The sequence below is a fragment of the Leptomonas pyrrhocoris genome, assembly GCF_001293395.1.
Source record: "Leptomonas pyrrhocoris isolate H10 chromosome Unknown, whole genome shotgun sequence".
In the NCBI taxonomy this organism is placed as follows: domain Eukaryota; phylum Euglenozoa; class Kinetoplastea; order Trypanosomatida; family Trypanosomatidae; genus Leptomonas; species Leptomonas pyrrhocoris.
In genome coordinates, this window is record NW_015438358.1 from 466,892 (window position 1) to 484,859 (window position 17,968).

General features: G+C 59.1%; 4 protein-coding genes across 5 annotated transcripts; all 4 read right to left on the bottom strand.

Annotated features, from left to right (window-relative positions):
* Nucleotides 1-539: 539 nt before the first annotated feature.
* On the bottom strand, nucleotides 540-4,394 carry ABB37_01192 (hypothetical protein; the record flags this gene model as incomplete). The annotated part of the gene is made up of 1 exon (XM_015797603.1): nucleotides 540-4,394. One exon carries the CDS (start codon nucleotides 4,392-4,394, stop codon nucleotides 540-542), a length of 3,855 nt encoding a protein of 1,284 aa, XP_015663123.1.
* A 1,178-nt stretch (nucleotides 4,395-5,572) lies between these two features.
* ABB37_01193 (hypothetical protein) lies at nucleotides 5,573-6,194 on the bottom strand (the record flags this gene model as incomplete). 2 transcript variants are annotated; one of them, XM_015797605.1, is made up of 1 exon in its annotated part: nucleotides 5,573-6,194. In XM_015797605.1, exon 1 carries the CDS (start codon nucleotides 6,014-6,016, stop codon nucleotides 5,573-5,575), a length of 444 nt encoding a protein of 147 aa, XP_015663125.1. In that variant the 5' UTR covers nucleotides 6,017-6,194. The 2 variants fall into 2 exon arrangements, with proteins under 2 accessions (XP_015663125.1, XP_015663124.1); XM_015797604.1 differs by having other exon boundaries at nucleotides 5,573-6,163.
* A 473-nt stretch (nucleotides 6,195-6,667) lies between these two features.
* On the bottom strand, nucleotides 6,668-7,218 carry ABB37_01194 (hypothetical protein; the record flags this gene model as incomplete). Its single annotated transcript, XM_015797606.1, has 1 exon — nucleotides 6,668-7,218. The coding sequence occupies exon 1, from the start codon at nucleotides 7,148-7,150 to the stop codon at nucleotides 6,668-6,670; it is 483 nt and encodes a 160-aa protein (XP_015663126.1). The 5' UTR covers nucleotides 7,151-7,218.
* A 574-nt stretch (nucleotides 7,219-7,792) lies between these two features.
* Nucleotides 7,793-17,470, bottom strand: ABB37_01195 (putative phosphatidylinositol 3-related kinase; the record flags this gene model as incomplete). Its single annotated transcript, XM_015797607.1, has 1 exon — nucleotides 7,793-17,470. The coding sequence occupies one exon, from the start codon at nucleotides 17,468-17,470 to the stop codon at nucleotides 7,793-7,795; it is 9,678 nt and encodes a 3,225-aa protein (XP_015663127.1).
* Between the last annotated feature and the right edge of the window lie 498 nt (nucleotides 17,471-17,968).

Here is a 17,968-nt window from a genome sequence, read left to right on the forward strand (position 1 = left end):
GAGCGATGTTTCATTTCATTGTACACAAGTCTGAATGCTACACAAAAAAAGTGCATCGTTGAAGAAAGGCGGTTGGGGAAAGGTGGGAAAGCGAGATCCGCACCGTGAACCGAGGTAAAACAAAAAACGGTAAGCTCTAGATAATAACGAAACGACAGGCCGGTTGCGAAACACAAAACAAACGGGACAAGCAAAAACGGTACCTTCCATCGGTGGCGCCAACAGCAGAGAAAGGGAGAGGGAGAGAGAGCGAGCGAGAGTAACAGAGAAAACAACGCGCCTGCGGCGAATACGAAATAACCGCACAAGTCCAAAATGGACCCCTTGGAAACAGCAAGAAAAGAAACGAGGAAAAAGGCAGTCTAATGGTACAAACAGAGAAAACAAAACACAAAAGGGAAAGGGGGAGGGGGAGGGGGAGACACGCAGCTGTTGTCTACAACAACGTTCTCAACTCTAAGAACAACAGAAGAGCAAAGCAACACTGATCAGAAGTAGGAAGGGAGAAAGAAACAGGGCTGCGCGTGAACGTTCTCGCTTTATCTCACCGCGTGTGGCACCTCAATCATGCGCACTATTCCGACATGTCCACCGAACGTTGCCTGCGGATACGACGGCCGCGCCGCGTTCCACTGAGGCACCTCGCCATCGTCTAGTTGCTTGCCGCGTGCGTCGTGCACCGTCAGCCTTGCATGCCCGCTGCTAGGCTGCACCGTCACGCGCAGGCACAACACACTCCCCGTCATCGAGGCCGGCACGATCCACAGGTGTGACAGGTCGTTCGTGCTGCCCTGTTCCCATGCGTCAATCGTGTTGCCCACCCCTACGCCAAGACCCACCCAATCGCCCGGGTCCTCCACGCGGATCGCCCACTGGATGTAGCGCGGTGAGCGCTTTTTCAAATTGGAAGCGTCGAAGGTGCTGAGTAGTTCATGCAGGGGGAAGTCAAAGAGAGAGGTGCCGGTGCTGTTCGGCACGGACACGGCATCCGTCACGTACCGGGACGGCGGCCCGACTCCGTTGGCGCTGCGCCGCTGCGTGAGCGACGAGCTCGACAGCCGGCTCGACTCGTCACGCAGGGCTGCCGCGCCGGACGGGGACGGCGGCAAGGCGGTGTCGAAGGGGACAACGACGGCGGAGTTGCGCAGCGGCGTCATGCGCGGTTGCTGGTTCGCGCTGGCCGAGCGTGATTGTCGCTGCGCAAAGCCACCGGACGAACCTTGAGAGGCGGAGTACGCGGACCGACGACGTGGTCCGCCGCCGGCGGCGATGACGGTGTCGTCCACCGGGCGAGGGTTGCGATACATCGCAGACGTCTGGTGACTATGGTAGGGTGAGTTTACATGAGACGTGCTCCGTGGACGGCTGCGACTGCCACCTCCGCCCACGCCAGCACTCGCAGACAGCTCCAAGACCTCCGCCATGATCCCCTCCAAGTTTGGCACGAGGCCCGCGCTCATGGGAGGCAACTGCAGCGAGTTGCGGGTGAAACGGGAGGGGAGGTCTGTGGCGGCGCTCAAGCCCTCCGCGATCGTCGCGATCTGCATCGAGAAGAGTGGACGAGAAGGGTCCGCGCGCAGGTGGTCCGAGGCAGCTTTTAGCAGCTGCACCTTCTCATCTGTTATGAGTATCTCTCGTGCGACGTCTGTCTGCGTGTAGGCAAACTCCGCGTCGCAGGCCTCCGTGTACTCCTTCTTCTTAGCCTCCAGCGCCTCAATCAGCAGGTCGAACTGGTTGCGGATGGCGGCCTTTTTGTTCTCGCACAGCTCCCGCACGCGTTGGTGCTGCTCCACCCATCGCCGCGCCGACTGCTGCGCCTCGTCGAGCTGCGCCGACACCTTCGTGTGAATTGTCTGCCGCGAGTCCGTGTTGCCCAAGACGTCAGGAATGACGACGAAGTTTGACATGGGAATTCCGTTCCGCGACGCACAGAGCGCGCAGACGAGTTCTTTCGAATAAGGGTCAAAGAGCTGCAACTCGCGCTTGTGAATCGGACACTGCGGCTCCGACTGCGGGGACGAGTAAGGCACCCAGTGCACGTTCAGCGAAGCGATCGGCAAGACGTAGTGCTCCGGGTCCTTGAAGAGAATGGCAGAGTTGCTCAGCATGAAGCAGCTGTTGGCATCCGTGCTGCTCTCCAGCAGGCGTCGGGCGTCCAGCTCTGTTTCCGCAAACAGCATGTTGCCGGGCGCGGCCTCGTATAGAATAATAGGAGTGTCCACGGCGCCCTCCACCGTCTCATCGGCCGTCAGCCCCGTCGGCTGCTCGCCATCCGAGTCACGCAGACGCAACTGAGGGTAGAAGAACGGGTTCGGCATGGTGCCTTTGGTGGCGACGTAGATGGAGTTGTAGTTGCGCAGCCCGGTGACGGCGGCCCGATTCGCTTTGAAGGGGCGAATGCGGTTGATCTTCTTTACCTTACCGTAGTACTGCTGCGGACACAACATCGAGAGGAAGTCCTCGGCGATGCGGTTGCGCGATGTCGACGTCAGGGCTTGCGGTGAAAAAGCAGTCTCATGTAGCTGGGCACCGTAGCGTCCTTCAGCACCGTCCACATCGTCCTCGCCGCGTCTCCCCTGCGCTGTCAGCTGCCGAGGTGACATGCGACGAGCAGCGTCGTCGGCCGTGACGCCGGATGCGGCGTCGCTTTCCGCGGCCGCGCTCACACGGTACGACTGCTGCGAGGACGTCTCACTCGAGCGCGACCGGTGGTGGCGGTGGTGGTGCTTGCGTCTCTCTTTCCTGCTTTCAACGTCTGCGGCGGAGGTGGCGGCACCGTTGTGGCCGCTGCTGCTGTGATGACCTCGCTTGTTCTTTTTCTCCTGCGCCTCCTCTTTTGACTCACTGACGGGCTTTGACCGGTGCGAGCTCTGAAGCGATGCGGCGGACGATGCTGGGGCCTCTCTGCCCTTCCGCGCCGGTGGAAGGGCGGTGGCCTCGTCGGTGTCTTGTTTGACTGAAAACGACGAGGCGGACGAGGAGGATGCGGAGGAGCCCTCCGAGCGCCCCTTCCGCGCTGACGGGTGACGCGGGGCCTCACGCGGCGCTTGAGGCGGCGACAAGAGCGATCCCTCATCGAAGTGGATGTCATCGCCATCGGACGCGTTCGTGCCGCCCTCCTCCTCCACGAAGAGCAACTCCTGCTGCGACCCGTTGCGGCCAGAGACGACATTGGGGTGCGGCACGTGGAGGGAGGAGTTCGTGTCCGGGTTGGACGGCGTGGCTTCGGGCGGGGTGGCCTTCACCGTGGTCGGCGCTGGACGGACAGGGGTGGGCCGAGGCAGATTTTCTGTCGCTTGCGAAGACGGCGGAGGGGGGCCGACGGAGAAGCTATTGTTCTGCGGCATGACCTGTGAGTTGCTCGGCGACGGTGCGCCTGAGCTCGGCGCCTGAATCATCGGCGGCGGCGACCGGTTCGGCACCATCGACTTGATCAGCATCTTCTTAGGCGGTGTCATTGAAGGTGGGGTAGGGCTCAGCATGCGGCCCGGGGGTGATTTGGTGAACACCTTCACCGGCGAGCCTGCCGGTGGGGCTCGCACCATCACCTTTACGCCGTTCGGAAGAATGCGGAAGACGGGCGGGTTCGTTGGCGAGATGGCGCGCGACGGGATCAGCGAGGAGTTGCCCGAGAGCAGGCGCGCGTTCTCTGGCGATATCGGCCGTGAGCCCGGCGGCGGAGGACCGTGGATCACCTTTACCCCAGACGGTGGGGACATCGTCGTGGGGGTCTTGGACATCATACCCGGCGGGGGCGACGCATTGTTGCGGGGCGGGGCCATCTTCGGTCCCAGAACGGAAGGGGAGTTTGGACGCACCGCGCCTGGCGGAGGCGGCCCGGGGATCATTTTCGCCCCTGGCGGCGGCGCTCCATACACGACCTTTGCACCCGGCGGAGGGGAGCCTTGTATGATTTTCGATCCCGGCGGCGGCGCGCCTAGCACCACCTTCGCACCGCGCGGGGGGGACCCGCTGATCAGCTTTGCACCGGGGGGCGGGTGCGTCATCACCTTCATGCCTGGCGGGGTCGTCCCGTTGCCGCCCGGGCCCACAGGCATCCCCGGCCCGGGGCGCGGAGGACTGACAGCCCCTGTGCCGCTCGACATGACCCGCATCACCTCACCAGGCGGCGGTCCCTTAATCACCTTCATTCCCGGTGGAGGCGGACCTTTCATGATCACGCCGGGGGGCATCTTGCCGGGCGGCCCCCGGGGCGGAGGCACCGACTTAGGGCCCACCGCCACCTTTGGCGGCGCAGGCGCGCCTTGGGAGCTGTCATCTCCGCCATGCGTATTCGCCTCCGCGTCACCGTCGTCTTTGCTACCTTTGCGGGGCGGCAGGTGGATGCCTTTGGGGTTGAGGTGGCTGATGCCGCTCTTAATGTTTTTCAGCATCGCGATAAGGAATGTGGTTGTCTAGAACGGATGAACAGAGACTGCCGGCTTCAACAGGCTCGCAAACGCACCACCCAAACGCGCAGGTGGAAGAACAAAAAAAGAGAACGAAAGAAATAATGTCAACTGTAATTTGTTGGGTGAGCTCACGACGGCGGCAGCCAGAGGGGAGAGGAGAAAGGATATAGGCGTTCTCTTCACACGCAGGACAAGGGCTGGAATTTCACTGCGGGAAATGACTTGTACAAAGCAAGGAAAGTCGGAAACACGACCTCAACGCTGCTCCACGTGTGTAGTTCACGATCAGACACCTTCGCCGCAGCAATACCAGCAGAGGAAAAGGTGAGCCTTGCGGGTCTAATGCGCAACAGCAAGAAATATAACTATGTCTGTGAGCCCGATCAACAATCAATCAGCACCAAAAAAAAAAACGCAGAATCCAAAACAAAGAAATAAGAAGCAGCAAGGACTTCAAACTCCACTCGCTACTTCAGAAACCAAAGAGCACCTTTTTTCGCTGCTTGGGGGGTGCTCCATATATTTGGGGGTTGTTGTTGTTTGCAGAGGCGAGAAACGAGAAGAGGCGAAAGGAAATAGGAAGGGAGATTGAAGGAGAACTGGACTCCACGCTATGTCTTCCTCAATAGAAAGAAAAGAAAGCAGCTACTACATGGCCGACAGTAAGATTATCATGTTTGCTACCGTGTTGGTCCAGTTCTCCATTGAGGCGCTAAAGCGGAGATGGCATCGTTCGTTCTCCCTTGCTTTCCACACGGCACCGACGAGATCTGCATTCGCCTTTCGTGCCGAACAGAAATAAGTGTTTGTACTTTCCGTATATTAGCAAAAAAAAAAAATAAGCTTGCGCAATGTAAAGAGAAGGGACAAAATAAATCCCACAAGGGATTTCATTCCTGGCAACGACAGCGGAAGCGCATCGCGCTGGTATTTTTTCGGGGCTTCGCTACAATACACAAACACCGTCAGCACCAACAACAGCAACATGCGGTAGTTCTCACGTGGTCTGAGGTACATCGTCTACCACAACCACCACCACACCGTGAAAAGGAAAAAGATTCAACTGTGACAATGTACTGCGCGTCTAAAACCCGCACACACAGTCAACATGTGTGGAAAACGTTTTGAAAGGACAGCAATAACGCTCGGTGATTTTCCTCTTATCCGTCATCGTCGTCGTCCAACAGCGGCTCTTCCTCAAAGGAGTTAATGCCGTCGATACGTGCCATGTGCTCGTTAAAAAGGCTTTGTGTTGTCGAGGCCGTTTTGGCTTGGTTGATGGTCTCTGCCATGCGGCCCATGGAGGCAATGTGCTCTGTGAGAGGCGTCTGGCGCTGCACTGCAAACGCGCGCGCCGACTCCGTCCACGCGCAGTGATCGGTGAGGTGGGCTAAGTGGCTCTCATTCAAGTTCTCCTCCGCCGCGGCGCCGACAAGCAGCGGCATGGTGCGGCGCCCGTTGACGCGCATGAACTCCTCTTTTACGAATGCCAAGTCCAACTTCTCCTTCGTGACTCGCGTGGCGGCCCAGAGCGTGCCGTGGCTGCGCATGATCTGATGGAACATCGACGTCTGCGCCAGCCGCTTTGCATATATTTCGTTCATGATAAAAGAATATACGGTACACAATGGAGTTGAGGTGCTCTAATTGTTTTCAAAGCAACACTGAAGAAGAAGTCGCGGTAGGCCCGCCGACGGTGACGCTTCGCGTGCTGTGGTTCCAGTGGGTGAAAAAACAGACGGTTACGCAGCTACAGTCAACCACCGAGTACATAGGAGCCCCTCAAAAGAGAAAGAATGAAGGGAAGGAAGGAGAAATAAAAAACAAGACGATGAAGCAGAGGGAAATAGAAAGTGCATACAAACCCACAGATCGGTAGCAATTTCATCATCTCAATGGGCAATACAATAGCGTTCTCTGCAACGCGTAAGAAGCGGTTTAGGGCTCTTGCGGGGACACCAAACTGTCTGTTCGGCCTTTAAAGCAGCCTCGGAGTCATACCTATAAAAAAAAGCACATGGTAGATCTCATCATTTAGAATAAAATACCCTAGCGAAGTGAAGCAGTATTGTCTTCGGGGGGAGCAGAAAACAATAGTAATGTGACTACAAAGAGAAGAAAAACAAACCACTTCCGATGCATCGTACAACACTGACGCAACGGAAACAGCAGCACATCACCATGAAGCGCGAAGGGAGCCGATATCCTTTTCATCGGTTCCCAATGTATTCCACATCATTTCCTTTCTACCTGACTCACTTTCTTACACCATCAGAGAGGTCTGGCGAAGGGATTCCGAGATTGTCGAGCTTTTTCACTCCAACGTACGCAAACCCGGCAGCGCGCAACTCCTCCTCCGTCGCGTGCTCATCGCGCGCGTAATCCGGCACAGGCGATACGTTCGTGGTCGACGATATCTTCAGCGGGTCGTCCTTCATGTAGATGAGCGTGCGGGTCTCCCAGTAGAAAATCGCTACAAAAAACAACCCTGACACCTTGAAGATGGTCCAACTCCAGTCTCGATTGTAACCGAAGACATCGAAGAAGGGCACCTTTTCGCGCGACTCAAAGCGCGAGTCTTGCCAGTGCGGCCTCTCCGGATCCACGTGACGCAAATCATTCGGGTCGTAGAGGCGTGGGTCGACCATGTGCTTCCCGGTGGAGGCTGTGTCGACGTACGGCTTCGGCGGTAGCGGGGTGCGTGGCGTGCGACGTATGAAGCGGACAAACCACTTCATTGCGAGTGCTGAATCCCAGACAGCTCAAAGAGTACTCACACGGCTAGGAAGAAAAAGGGTCTTATACCTAGAGAGCAGGACAGATAACGAGAGGAGTTTGAAAGAGAACAGCGGAGAAAAGGAAGAGAAAGAAGATTGGTTCGCCGATGAGAAGCAACAAAAGGGCAATAGATTCGCTTCTGTTTTCAAGATAAAAGCTGTTACGTCGATAGGACCCCACGATGACAGTGGAGTCCCCTTCCATCAAGTTGTTGCCAGAGAAAGTGTCTCCGCTGCCCGTGTGTGACAGAGCAATTAAAGACTCACGCTGATAAATCGCTTAACCGGCGGCAATACAGTAGTCCCGCCCCCTCCAGTCGCTTCACACCTCCCTGCCGTAAAAGCGTTCCACATAAAAACAGCAAATGGGTCAATTCCTTCTAGGTTGATCGATGTATCGCAACTCAACTGACCACTGTGGCAGAGTAATAACACGCTCCATTTTGTCTTGAAGGAATCTCACCGCAAGAAACCCCCCAAACGTCAATCTGCTACTCCACGTGGTGGCTCGCACACTTCTGCTCCCTCTCCCCCGCACGCCGGTAGCTCTCGTCGAACAGCGCATGGCGTTGCAACCCACACGCAACAACACCTGGCTGCTCCCTAGATCCACGCCATCCACCAAATGTACATCTGGGAAAGGTTGTTCAAGTCCGACGAGTGGTGGATCAGCTTCGCTACCTGGCTTTCGACGTTCAAGGAAAGCGTGTCCCGCTGCGGGGGGACGGAGTAGAGGTCAAGGAAGCCGTCCAGCCGTCGCGCCACCCGCTCCATCAGCTGTTTCGGTCCATCAAACGAGTTAGACCGGCTGCTCTGTCGTCGCCACTCCACCAGCGGCTCGTGCAGCAGCGTCTCCACAATTGACATGACGGCACTTTTGTTCTTCATCTCGCATCGAAGGGCGACTTCGCACGCTGCCTGAAAGGGGCCGTAGGCGCCGAGAACGCCCATCACATCCGTTAAGTTCTGTGTCAATCGGAAGCGCACCTGCTCCGGAACCTCCAGCTTCTCCCCCTTGTCGAACATGCAGGCGAAGTCCACGTGCATCAGCTCCCCTCTCTCCATGTCGATCATCAAGTTCTCTGCGTGTCGGTCGCCGAGGCCGACGATGTGGCCGGCGATGCTCCACAGCGCCGTGGACTGGGTGAAGAGGTTACGCGCTTCGTACCAGCTTTGGTTGCTCGCAAAGGTGCGGTCCAGCCATTGGTGCATCACCGCCGGCGCCTCCGGCAGAATGTACTTGGTGAACAGATCCATCTTGCTCAGCTTCTTTTCGTCCACCAGTGCCAGCCACTTTTTGACGGATGAGATGTGCACCCCGCTGCGGTCCAGCGAGTAGCACTCCATCGCCACCTTCGCCAACGTGGTGGTGTCCTTCATCCACTCGATCACAGCACAATCGTCGCTGAGGGCGGTGACGGAGTAGCGCCGCAGCGAGAAGCGCTTCCGCTTCGCCTCGGGGTCGGAGAGGAAGAAGGAGTTCATCAGCGTGGCCACCTCCATCATTCGAATATCCTTGCGCGGCTCGTCTTTCGCCTTGCAAAGAAACGACATCTCCCGCCCTTCGTTTGTCGCCACCCATATGCGCTTCGGCTTCTGCAGAGAGCGCATCACCAAGACGCGATCTTCGAAGTGGTGGAAGCACGGCGAGGTGGGGAAGACGCCGCCCGGTTCGTCGGCGGTGATGTTCGGCGTGAGGGTCGACAACACGGGTAGAATAAAGCTTGCGTCGGGCAGCATTGGGTTGATCTTTTGCACCGGGCTAAGTAATGTGAGGCCGCGTTCCTTCGGAAAGAGACTGGCGGAGCAGTTGCAGATGGTGAGCAGGGTGTCACAGATGATCTTTGCGTACCGTAGCACGCGCTCATTGCGCGGGTTGTCGGCAAAGGGTCGGATGAGTTGTGTCTCCACAATTTCCTTCGGACCTTCTTTGCTAAGCGCCATAGGCAGCACGAGCCACAGACACTGCTGGGGGAAGCAATTCAGGAGGTGCACCAGCACGTCCGTCAACACTGTGCGAACGGAGGGGACACGGTGCGCCAGGCGCGACAGAAGTTGCGGCAGCGCCATCATCACCACACCAGGCGGTATGGTGGCGCCGACGGTGCTCAAGATGAAAGTGCGCACTTTGGTGTTCATCTCCTCAAGAAGACTCGCGGCGCTCCCATCGAGCTTGCCCGCGGTGGTGCTCATCAAAGTCCCCAGGAAAGCCGCAGTGTCGAGCCACAAGGTCAGCAGGCGCGGCAGAGACACGGACGCCTTTTCCGTTCCACGTAGCAGAGCCTCGCCAAAGTGCGCGATGGCGTGCACGGCGTACTTCCGAATGGACTCCACCGTTTCTTTCTGCTGCATGAGGACCGCGCTGTACAGGGCTGCGGCGGACGCGCTGGCAGTGGTCCCTGCACTTGCCGTGGCAGGTCCAACGCCCGCTCCTGCTCCACCACTGACAGCCGCGGCGGTCGAGGAGTTCGTGGTCAGCTGCGCCGCCGCGCTTTCACTGGCGTTCATCGCGAGCGTGTGCAGGTGATCGTAGAAGACCGCCATGTGGTAGTGGACCAACTCGGAGCGTCTGTCCAGTTCGCGCGCCTTGTCGTACTCCGCAAAGACGCGCTCCGGCCGTTCGGAACCAGTTTCCACGAGCCAGTTCGTTAACAGCATCTGCACCTGGGCGCGCGTGGCAGCCGGGATACGCGGGTCTGCGACGCACTCCCGTGCAAATTCCATCGCGGGTGTGGCCGACTGCGTGTCGTGCAGAAGGTGGGCGACCAGTGTGTAGTAGTTGGTGTGCACGATGTGCTCCGGGCACTCGTAGGCTGCCTGACGAGCCGCCGTGAGGGCCGCCTCGCCAAGACCCGCGTTGCGGAGCAGCTCCGACTGCTTCAGCCACGTCTCCGCCACCTTCTGCGGTGCACCGAGCTCGCGGTAGACCATGCGATGCAGTGACAGCAGCGGCTCGCGGGCGCTGATCGTGTCCTCCACGTACGACTCCCGCAGTGAGAGGAGGGAAATGATCTCTTCCTTCACCGCGCTGGGCAAGAGAGCAGCAGAGATGCGACTTGGTGTCGACCGGCCGCCAGCGCCGCACGGTCCACGATTGCTGTGGGGGCCCTTTCCGTCGCCGTCTTCGTCTAGAACGGAGATGCTCGTGCACAGCAGGTCCGACACCGCGTCCACGTCGCCCAGGGCGTGCAGCAGCAGTGTGAAGGTGTAATCGTGCGTGGCGACGTCCTCCTGGCGCGGCGTGCGCACCATCGGCACAATCTTCAGCCGCTCCACATCTGTCACGGCGCGCGCACGCGGCAACGCACAGCGGCCCGTGAGCTCGCGCTGGAGCTGGGCAGCCGCCATGGCGAGACTCACCGATGCGCCACTCCTCAAAAGGTTCGACGCAGTCAGCTCATCCGGCAGCAGGCTATCCCACTGTCCCAGCCTCCACGCGGCCTCGTTTGCGTAGGCCAGCACGTGGCCCCGAAGCTCTGCGGCGTCCATCTGCGCAGCCCCATCGACACCCGCGTCCAGCTGCGAGAACGTGGTGCTGCCTCTCAACCCAGCAGGGCCGCCATACACCGGCTGCGTGGCGAGTAGTGTGCCACAAAGCGGGGACGCCAACAACGACGCCGCGTAGCGCGAGGTCATATACAGCTCGCCCAACTCGTTCATGCAGTGCAACGCGGTGAGCTGATGTTGGCCGCTGGTAGGGTGGTGCTGCAGGACAAGCTCGGAGCTGCGCATCGCAGCAAGCCAGTCGCCATTGTTCTCGTACGAAAACGCGGTGTCCTCTAACGACAGCCCGGGAGAGGCGCGGTGGATGGCGCGAGACGACTCGCGGTCGCCAAGCGCGGCAAAGATGCGTTGGAGCGGCACCGTTTGAGTCACAGTGGACAAGTCGGGAATGCGACGCTGCCCTTCTACGCTGCGCAGTGCACGCACATAGCTGCCGATCTTCAGTGCCGCCCGACACCGCAGTGTCCACGGAATGCGACGGAGAAACACCGCATACCGCTCCGACAACTGAATGCACGCACTCTCGGCTTGCTCCTGCTGATCAAAAACACACGGAATGCGACCGCGGTTGCGCAGCATCGACCAACGCAGCTGCTCCACATCTTCCAAAATGTCCAGTATGGTGTGCGCGTGTTCGCGCGGTTCGTGCAACGGCATGGTGTCGGGGTGCGCCTCGTAGAGGCTCTGCGAGCGCAGCGACAACGCCGAACGGCTCGGCCCACCTACAATCGCTTCGAGCACCGTCTTCATCTCACCCTCCAGGTACTGCTCGTCCTCCACCTTGCCGGATTCGAGGAGGTGTACGACGAGGTACGGCAGGAGGTACAAGATAAGCGACGAGTTCCGCTTGGCTACGTTGCGCAGCGGCTGAACCATCTCCGCGAACCAGCCCTCGCACGACGCGACGAGGTGATTGAAAACGTTAAAGAGCCAGCGACGGTAGCTCAAATTCGGCGTGTACTCCGGTGCGCGCAAGCGTGTCTGCCAGTTCACCGTGAGCGAGTAGCGCGTCGTCGTGAAGCCACCAAGCAGTTGCTTTACGTGCGGCATCAGTCGGGCCCACCAGAGGTAGCGCTCAAGTTCATCGACGTGAACGACGTCCTCGCTGCGCAGCTTCACGCCTCTGTTTTGCAGTCTCTCCTGCGTAGTAGACGCACGGATCAACTCTTGTACCGCGAAAGCAATACAGTTGTGGAGCACTGGATCTGCCGTACTGGCGAAGACGCGGGGAAAGTAGTCCCTGAGTAGTGTGAAGCAAAACTTGCGCCAGTTCAGCACCGTCTCCGCGTCCAGATAAGACGACGGGCCACCAGTTCCTGCCGTACTACACCACATGCCAAATGCGCTGGGGGATGCTGGCAGCGATTGCGACGACCTGTTGGCCTCGGCCACATCGTTGGCGGCGCCTGGCGGTGCCGTGTCGTTGCTCCTCACCGCTGCGACGCTCGCGGGAGGGGTGACTGCGCCAATGATGCTGATGCACCGCATCGCGTAGACGGCGCTTTCTGAGTCCGCCTCCGAGCACCGTAGCAACGTCTGCACCACCTCCGGTATCAAGGAGGCCGCCCGCGACAGCTGCAGCCGCTCTGCAGTGTCTGCCTTGCTGAGATACTCATACAACGCCCGCACGAATACTGTGGTGGACTGCAGAGAGCCGGAGCGCATTACCTCCACAAAGCCCGACAGAAGATGACTTTCTCGGTGCACGTCATTTTCATTCTTGCCTTTTGCGGCAGAAGTACGCGATTCTTCATCTAGCTTTCTCGATTTGAGTAACAAGTCGACAAGCGTGCTGCTGGAGCCAAGGACTACCTTGTACGAGTCCCAGAAGCCGGCAGATTCAGTTCGCTTGTACAGGTGCTGCAGCGCACTCGCCAGCAGCAGCCGCGACTCCGCTTGCGGCGCAGCGTACCGCTCCAGGCTGACCAGACTCAGCGCGATCGAAGGGGCCGACTCGGCGAGGTACTCCTCCGTGCACGCACAGGCGAGCTCTTTCCACACCACACAGACAAAGGGCACGAGGCCGGGAAGCCGTGAGCACCGCTCGAGCAGCGTCGGCAGCATCAGCGCAATCGGCGTTGTCTGCGGGCCCATAAAACGAATGAAGGATGCCAAGCCGAGCAGCCACCGTCGGCGGGTGCGCAGCGACCCCGGCACAGCCTCCGAGTCCTCCTCCACACTGCCACCGTCATTGTAGCGCGCGGTGGGCTCGATGCGGATGGCTTTGTAAATGGAGTCCAGCACCGCGAACATGCTCTTCCACAACTCCTCTGCCGCCACGGCACGACCAACCGGCTTGCGTAGCGCGCTCTCCACCCCCGTCACCGTGTCGGTGCTCTCGCACAGTGTCACCATCTGCTCGACAGCCCGCTCGAAAACCGAAAAGGCGATGTTGTCGCGGTAACTCTGCGTGTGGGCGTCGTCCGGCAGCACCCACAGCCCCTCGCCGGATCGCTGCGCCGTGTTTACCCTGTCCTCACAGCGTGCGTTGTCATCGGTGCCGCTGTCGCCGATTTGGAAAAGCCGATGGGCGTCGTTCCCGAGGTGGCCCGCGAGCGACAAAACCTCCGGGGCTGCCGCAGGGGAGCGCCGCTCGCGGCCGCTGCGTCGCCGCTGATCGCGTGCCAGCAGCTGCGCGTCCGCCTCCAACGACACCAAGTGGAACGCAATCACGTGCTTCGAGGAACGCACCATCGCAGGCACATCCGCGACGCTCTTGCCCAGACAGCTCATGATCTCTTCGAGGTACTGCATCTGCCTCGCGAGCGGTTTGCCGCTGCATTCGTACAGCACGTACGCCAGTGCCCCGGCAACGCTGCTCCAGTCCGTAATGCGCTCCCGCTCCAGTACACGCTTCAGACGCGCGCGGGTAGACTCGCTGCCGGGGATGAAAGCGGTGTTGGGGCGCGACGCAAGCGCACCGCTGCTGTCGTCATTGCTGGTGACGTTGTCCGAGGAAATCAGGTAGCGGCCCAGCACGTCGAGGGAGGCGGTCAGCACCACCGTCATGTCGCGATCCTCCTTGTCCACAATGGCTTTCAGAAACGATGAAAAGACAAAAGGCCGCTCGCGGAAACGCAGGAGATCTGTGGCGGACCACGCAAACAACGTCATGACATCTCGGGCCGTTTCAATGCACAGCCCCATCACAGACAGGGCAGCGTCGCTCGCCTCACTTCGAACGCCGTTGTACAGGCTGTACAAGTCGAAACACAGAGCTAGCCAGCCCCTTGCCTCCTGCACGACGAAGTCACAGGCCACAAAGCAGGTTTCTTGTTTCTTCAATGAATCTCTCGAGAGCATCCAGATGGACTCCTCGCGTGAGAGAACAGCAGAAGCAGCGCGCCTATCTTGGAAGCACCGGCGGGCGAGCCACAGCAGGCTGATGGTGTCCTGCGTCGCGTCGGCCACTGCCGCAGCACTCAGGCCATGTGCGTTTGCGTTGCACAACGACACGAACTTATCGGTGGCACACAGCCACTGCAGAAAGAGAGCCGACCTTCTGCCTGTGTTCGACTGGACCACACTTGCGCCTTTAATGTGTGTCGACCACATCATCACCTCCCGGGCAGCGAGTGGTGCGAGCGCGTGCGCAGAGCTCAGCTCCCTGTCGCCACCTGGCACAATCGTGTGCAGCGCAAAACACGCGCGGACATCCTCCTCCACGCGTGCTGGGGGAGCAAAGGCGACTGTCGTGAAGGTAAAGCGTAACAGCGCAGCACGAAAGCGCACGGCTTCCGCTTTGGCCGCCCAAGTTGGGCTAGCATCATCGAAGTCCGTACTACCATCTGCAGCCTCACCTAAACTGGAAGCCCTGCCGTCTTTGTCAGCTAGCGATACTGCTTGCAACGCAGACACTGAAGCCTGCAACAGGTGCAGGCGATGAACCTCAATAAGTCGTTCGAGCAGATGCGTCTTTGACGCTACGTGGGGCGCATGCGTTTCTTCTTCTGGCCCTTCCTTGCTCCCCATCGCCGCACCTCCCCGAGCAGTGTTCGCCTTCACGGCTGTTTCTTCATCCCGTTGGTTCCCCTCTTCATCTGCGTCGTTATCGTCGTCGTCGTCCACGTCCACCACGATCACCACCGCCGGCGCTGCAGAGCCTCTTTTCCTCGGGCTCCTTCGCTTTCCGTTGCTTTTGCTGCGACTCTTCGGCGTCCGTGTGTCCTTCATGGGCGAGGTTGCGCCTTCGCCACTCGGTCCGGCAATGCAGGCAAACGTGTACTTTGCCTCCAAGAGCAGCAACTGAAGGCCAGCCGCGGCAGTGAAGAGCGAGGTGGCGGGCACAAGGGTTCCGCTCGAGACCGCCACCTGTTTGTTTCGCCCATTTGCTGCCGTCTCTGCACGCCATTGGATGCAGCAGCGCTCAAAGCTCCGCAAAATGTTTTCGAGCACGGAGAAGAGTTGCACGGCAACAGCGAGGAGGTTTGTAAGGCCGTCATACGCGCAGCGCAGACGAGCTAGTTTGACGTTCTTGTTCTCAAAAACTGAAAGAGTAGACGGAAGGAAGGTAACATCGCCCGACCCCGCGGAAACCTCAGCGGTGTCGGCTAACCCGCGGGCAAACGCGCCGCGCAGGCCCTCCGTGACCCCCGCAACACGACTCAGGAACGCTTCCATCCCACTGCTGTTGATGCTCATGGCACGTGGCTGCAGCACGCAGAGTTCGGGCGGACTCAGGGCCTTACGGCTCCAACTAAGTCCTGACCCAAGACTAAAGAGCGCAACAGCCGCCTTTTGGCAGAGCACCTTCCACAAAGCTGCGTGCACGCCGGGCAACACCGTCTTGTTTGAGAGCCGGGCTGCAAGTGCCACCTCCATCTCCTGCACCAGACGCGGGAGAACATCCGCCCTCGACGACGCCGCCGGTGCGCCGTCGGGTGGAAAAAAGTGAAGCAGCACAATGAACGCCTGCACCAATAACGCGTACGACGGGCTCTCGTGATGCTGCACCACCTGCATCGTCTCCTCGAAGGACATGCGAAACGCATCGGCGTCGCAGCGCTGATAGCCAACAGAGCTCGTCGGCAATGTGCAGAGCACGGACCGCGCATTCGCGTCCAGTAGGCGATGGGCCGACGCGTCGACGCAGTTCTTCGACCTCTCCACCACCGTCGTCACGTAGGTGGACATGGTGGGAAGTGCGAAGAAAGACAAAATGCGGTGCGGCAGGAACACCACCGCATCTGGGAGGTCGGCGAGTAAGGGCGGTACCTGCGTACATAGGAGTGCAGCGGTCAGAGAAGGCAGCGGCAGTTCATTCGCCAAGAGCTGCAGGCGATGCAAATACTCATCCGACTGCACGGCAACGCTGACGCGCCGCTCTGAGTTGCATGCACTGACGCTGCTCAAGTGAACGGTGCAGCGGAAAAGTTGTTCGCACAGCGTCACCCAGTCTCCAAGCGTCCGCATGGCCGTACAGATTCGCTGCGTCGAAGCTGTGGTGGATTCGTGGGAGGGAGCGCTGAAGAGTTCCACGCACCACCGAACTGCGATCTCCCACATCTGTGCCAAACACGCTGTGACTGGTGTCGTAGCGTCAGCAGTACTACTGCCGCTGCTGCTACGGTCCTTTCGCTCCATCGCCTTTACAACCGCCAGCAGCTCCGCTTCATTCCAGCACATGAGCCACGTAAAGATGGACTTCTCCGCGACCGTAATATCAAAGATAGACGTGCACGAGGGCGACTGCCACTGAGCCGTCAACACAGAGAGCAAGAGGGGTCCGTGCACGTGAGGGAGAAGAAAGTGCGAGTCAATCAAAAACTGAATTGCATGCCACGCCGCGTCGTGCTGCACTCGGTTCACCACACCGCCCTCCTCTCCGGGAACGGCGCCGGAGACGAGGTGGCACGCCGTGTCGCACAATAGAATCACGCGCTCACGAGGAACATACACGACCACGCTTTGCTCCACCAGCCGCACCAAGAGCTGCAGCAAACCCGTCTGAATGCAGCGCGCCTCGTACTGCGTTTCAACGCACACGTGGGTGGAGAAGAGCTCGTGAAGAACGTGTGTCTTGCCTTCGAGATCGTCGGATGGGGAGACACCAAAGAGGTGAATCGGTATGGGATCCGATTCAATTAGGGAGGCAGATAAAGGCTGCATACTCAGATCCAAGTACAGTGTGGTTTGTTGCTGTCCAACGACATCCGGCGCCACCTCGTCGAAGTGCTCTGTCACCTCCGACAGCAGCTGATCCATAATCTGCGTCACCTGCCTGAGCACCAGCGCGTCACTCGCGTGGGAAGCGCGCAGGACAAAAAGAAACACCTCCTGCAGCCTCTCGCTGCTGTCTTTCCACGATCGCAGACGCGGATCATTGAGAACGGAAAAAACGCTCAGCAACGTCAAGCACCCGTGCAGCATCGCAGATGGACAGATGACGGTGAAACGGAGAAGCACCACGTACAAACGCAGCGCGATGGCGACGTGGGCCGCATCTTTGGCGTAGTGCCGGCGGTGATGCAGCTGAAAGACCTCGCTGCCGCTCCGCCACTGCCGCACCGTCGCCGGCGAGGCCAGAAAGAGAAACGGCCGCAGCTGCCAGAGTAGTGACCACAGTTTCTGCACCACATTCTGGTGCGGCGGCGCGCCCGAGGTGAGACCGCTCAACTGTGCCTGGAGCGCTTTGATGCTCTCCCCAATCTCTGCCAGCTCATCTCTCAAGCCCGAGCCTTCGTTCCGCCCGCTCGTCGACGCACTGCCGCTGTTGTTGTTGTTGGATTCCGTTCGCTGCCGCACCACCGCTCGCTCGTCACACTGCGCCAAATTCATTTGAGCGGATCCGTTGCTGTTTTCTTTATGGGCGCTTCTCCTTTAGCAGTGACGCGATGCGTTCAAAACTGTAATGATGATGTAGCGTACGATTATGTTCTTTGCGGTGCCAATCGCAGGTGCCGCTGCCCGTTGTGCCGCTAATTCCGGCACACGCTGTCACAGACTCACGGCGAACAGCTCTCACGGCTGCGGGCGACCCCAAGCGTTGAGAGATAGTGAAACACTTAAAGGGTGCACGATCGTCCTTCGCGGCTTACAACACCAATCGGTTTATGCTCTTTCTACTCTTTTCTTTTACTTCAATGTGAAGCGAAACTTTCTTTCCTTCGAAAGAGAGAAAGAAAAAGTTGCTCCTTCAAAGCTGGTGTGAGGAGAGGAAAGTTCGAAAAAGGGTGGTGCAGTAGAAAATAGAGACTTACCTCATCGCAGCAGAGGAGAGGAAGGAATACACCGAGTTGAAATGGGCTACCACGATTACCACCGCATTTTGATTTG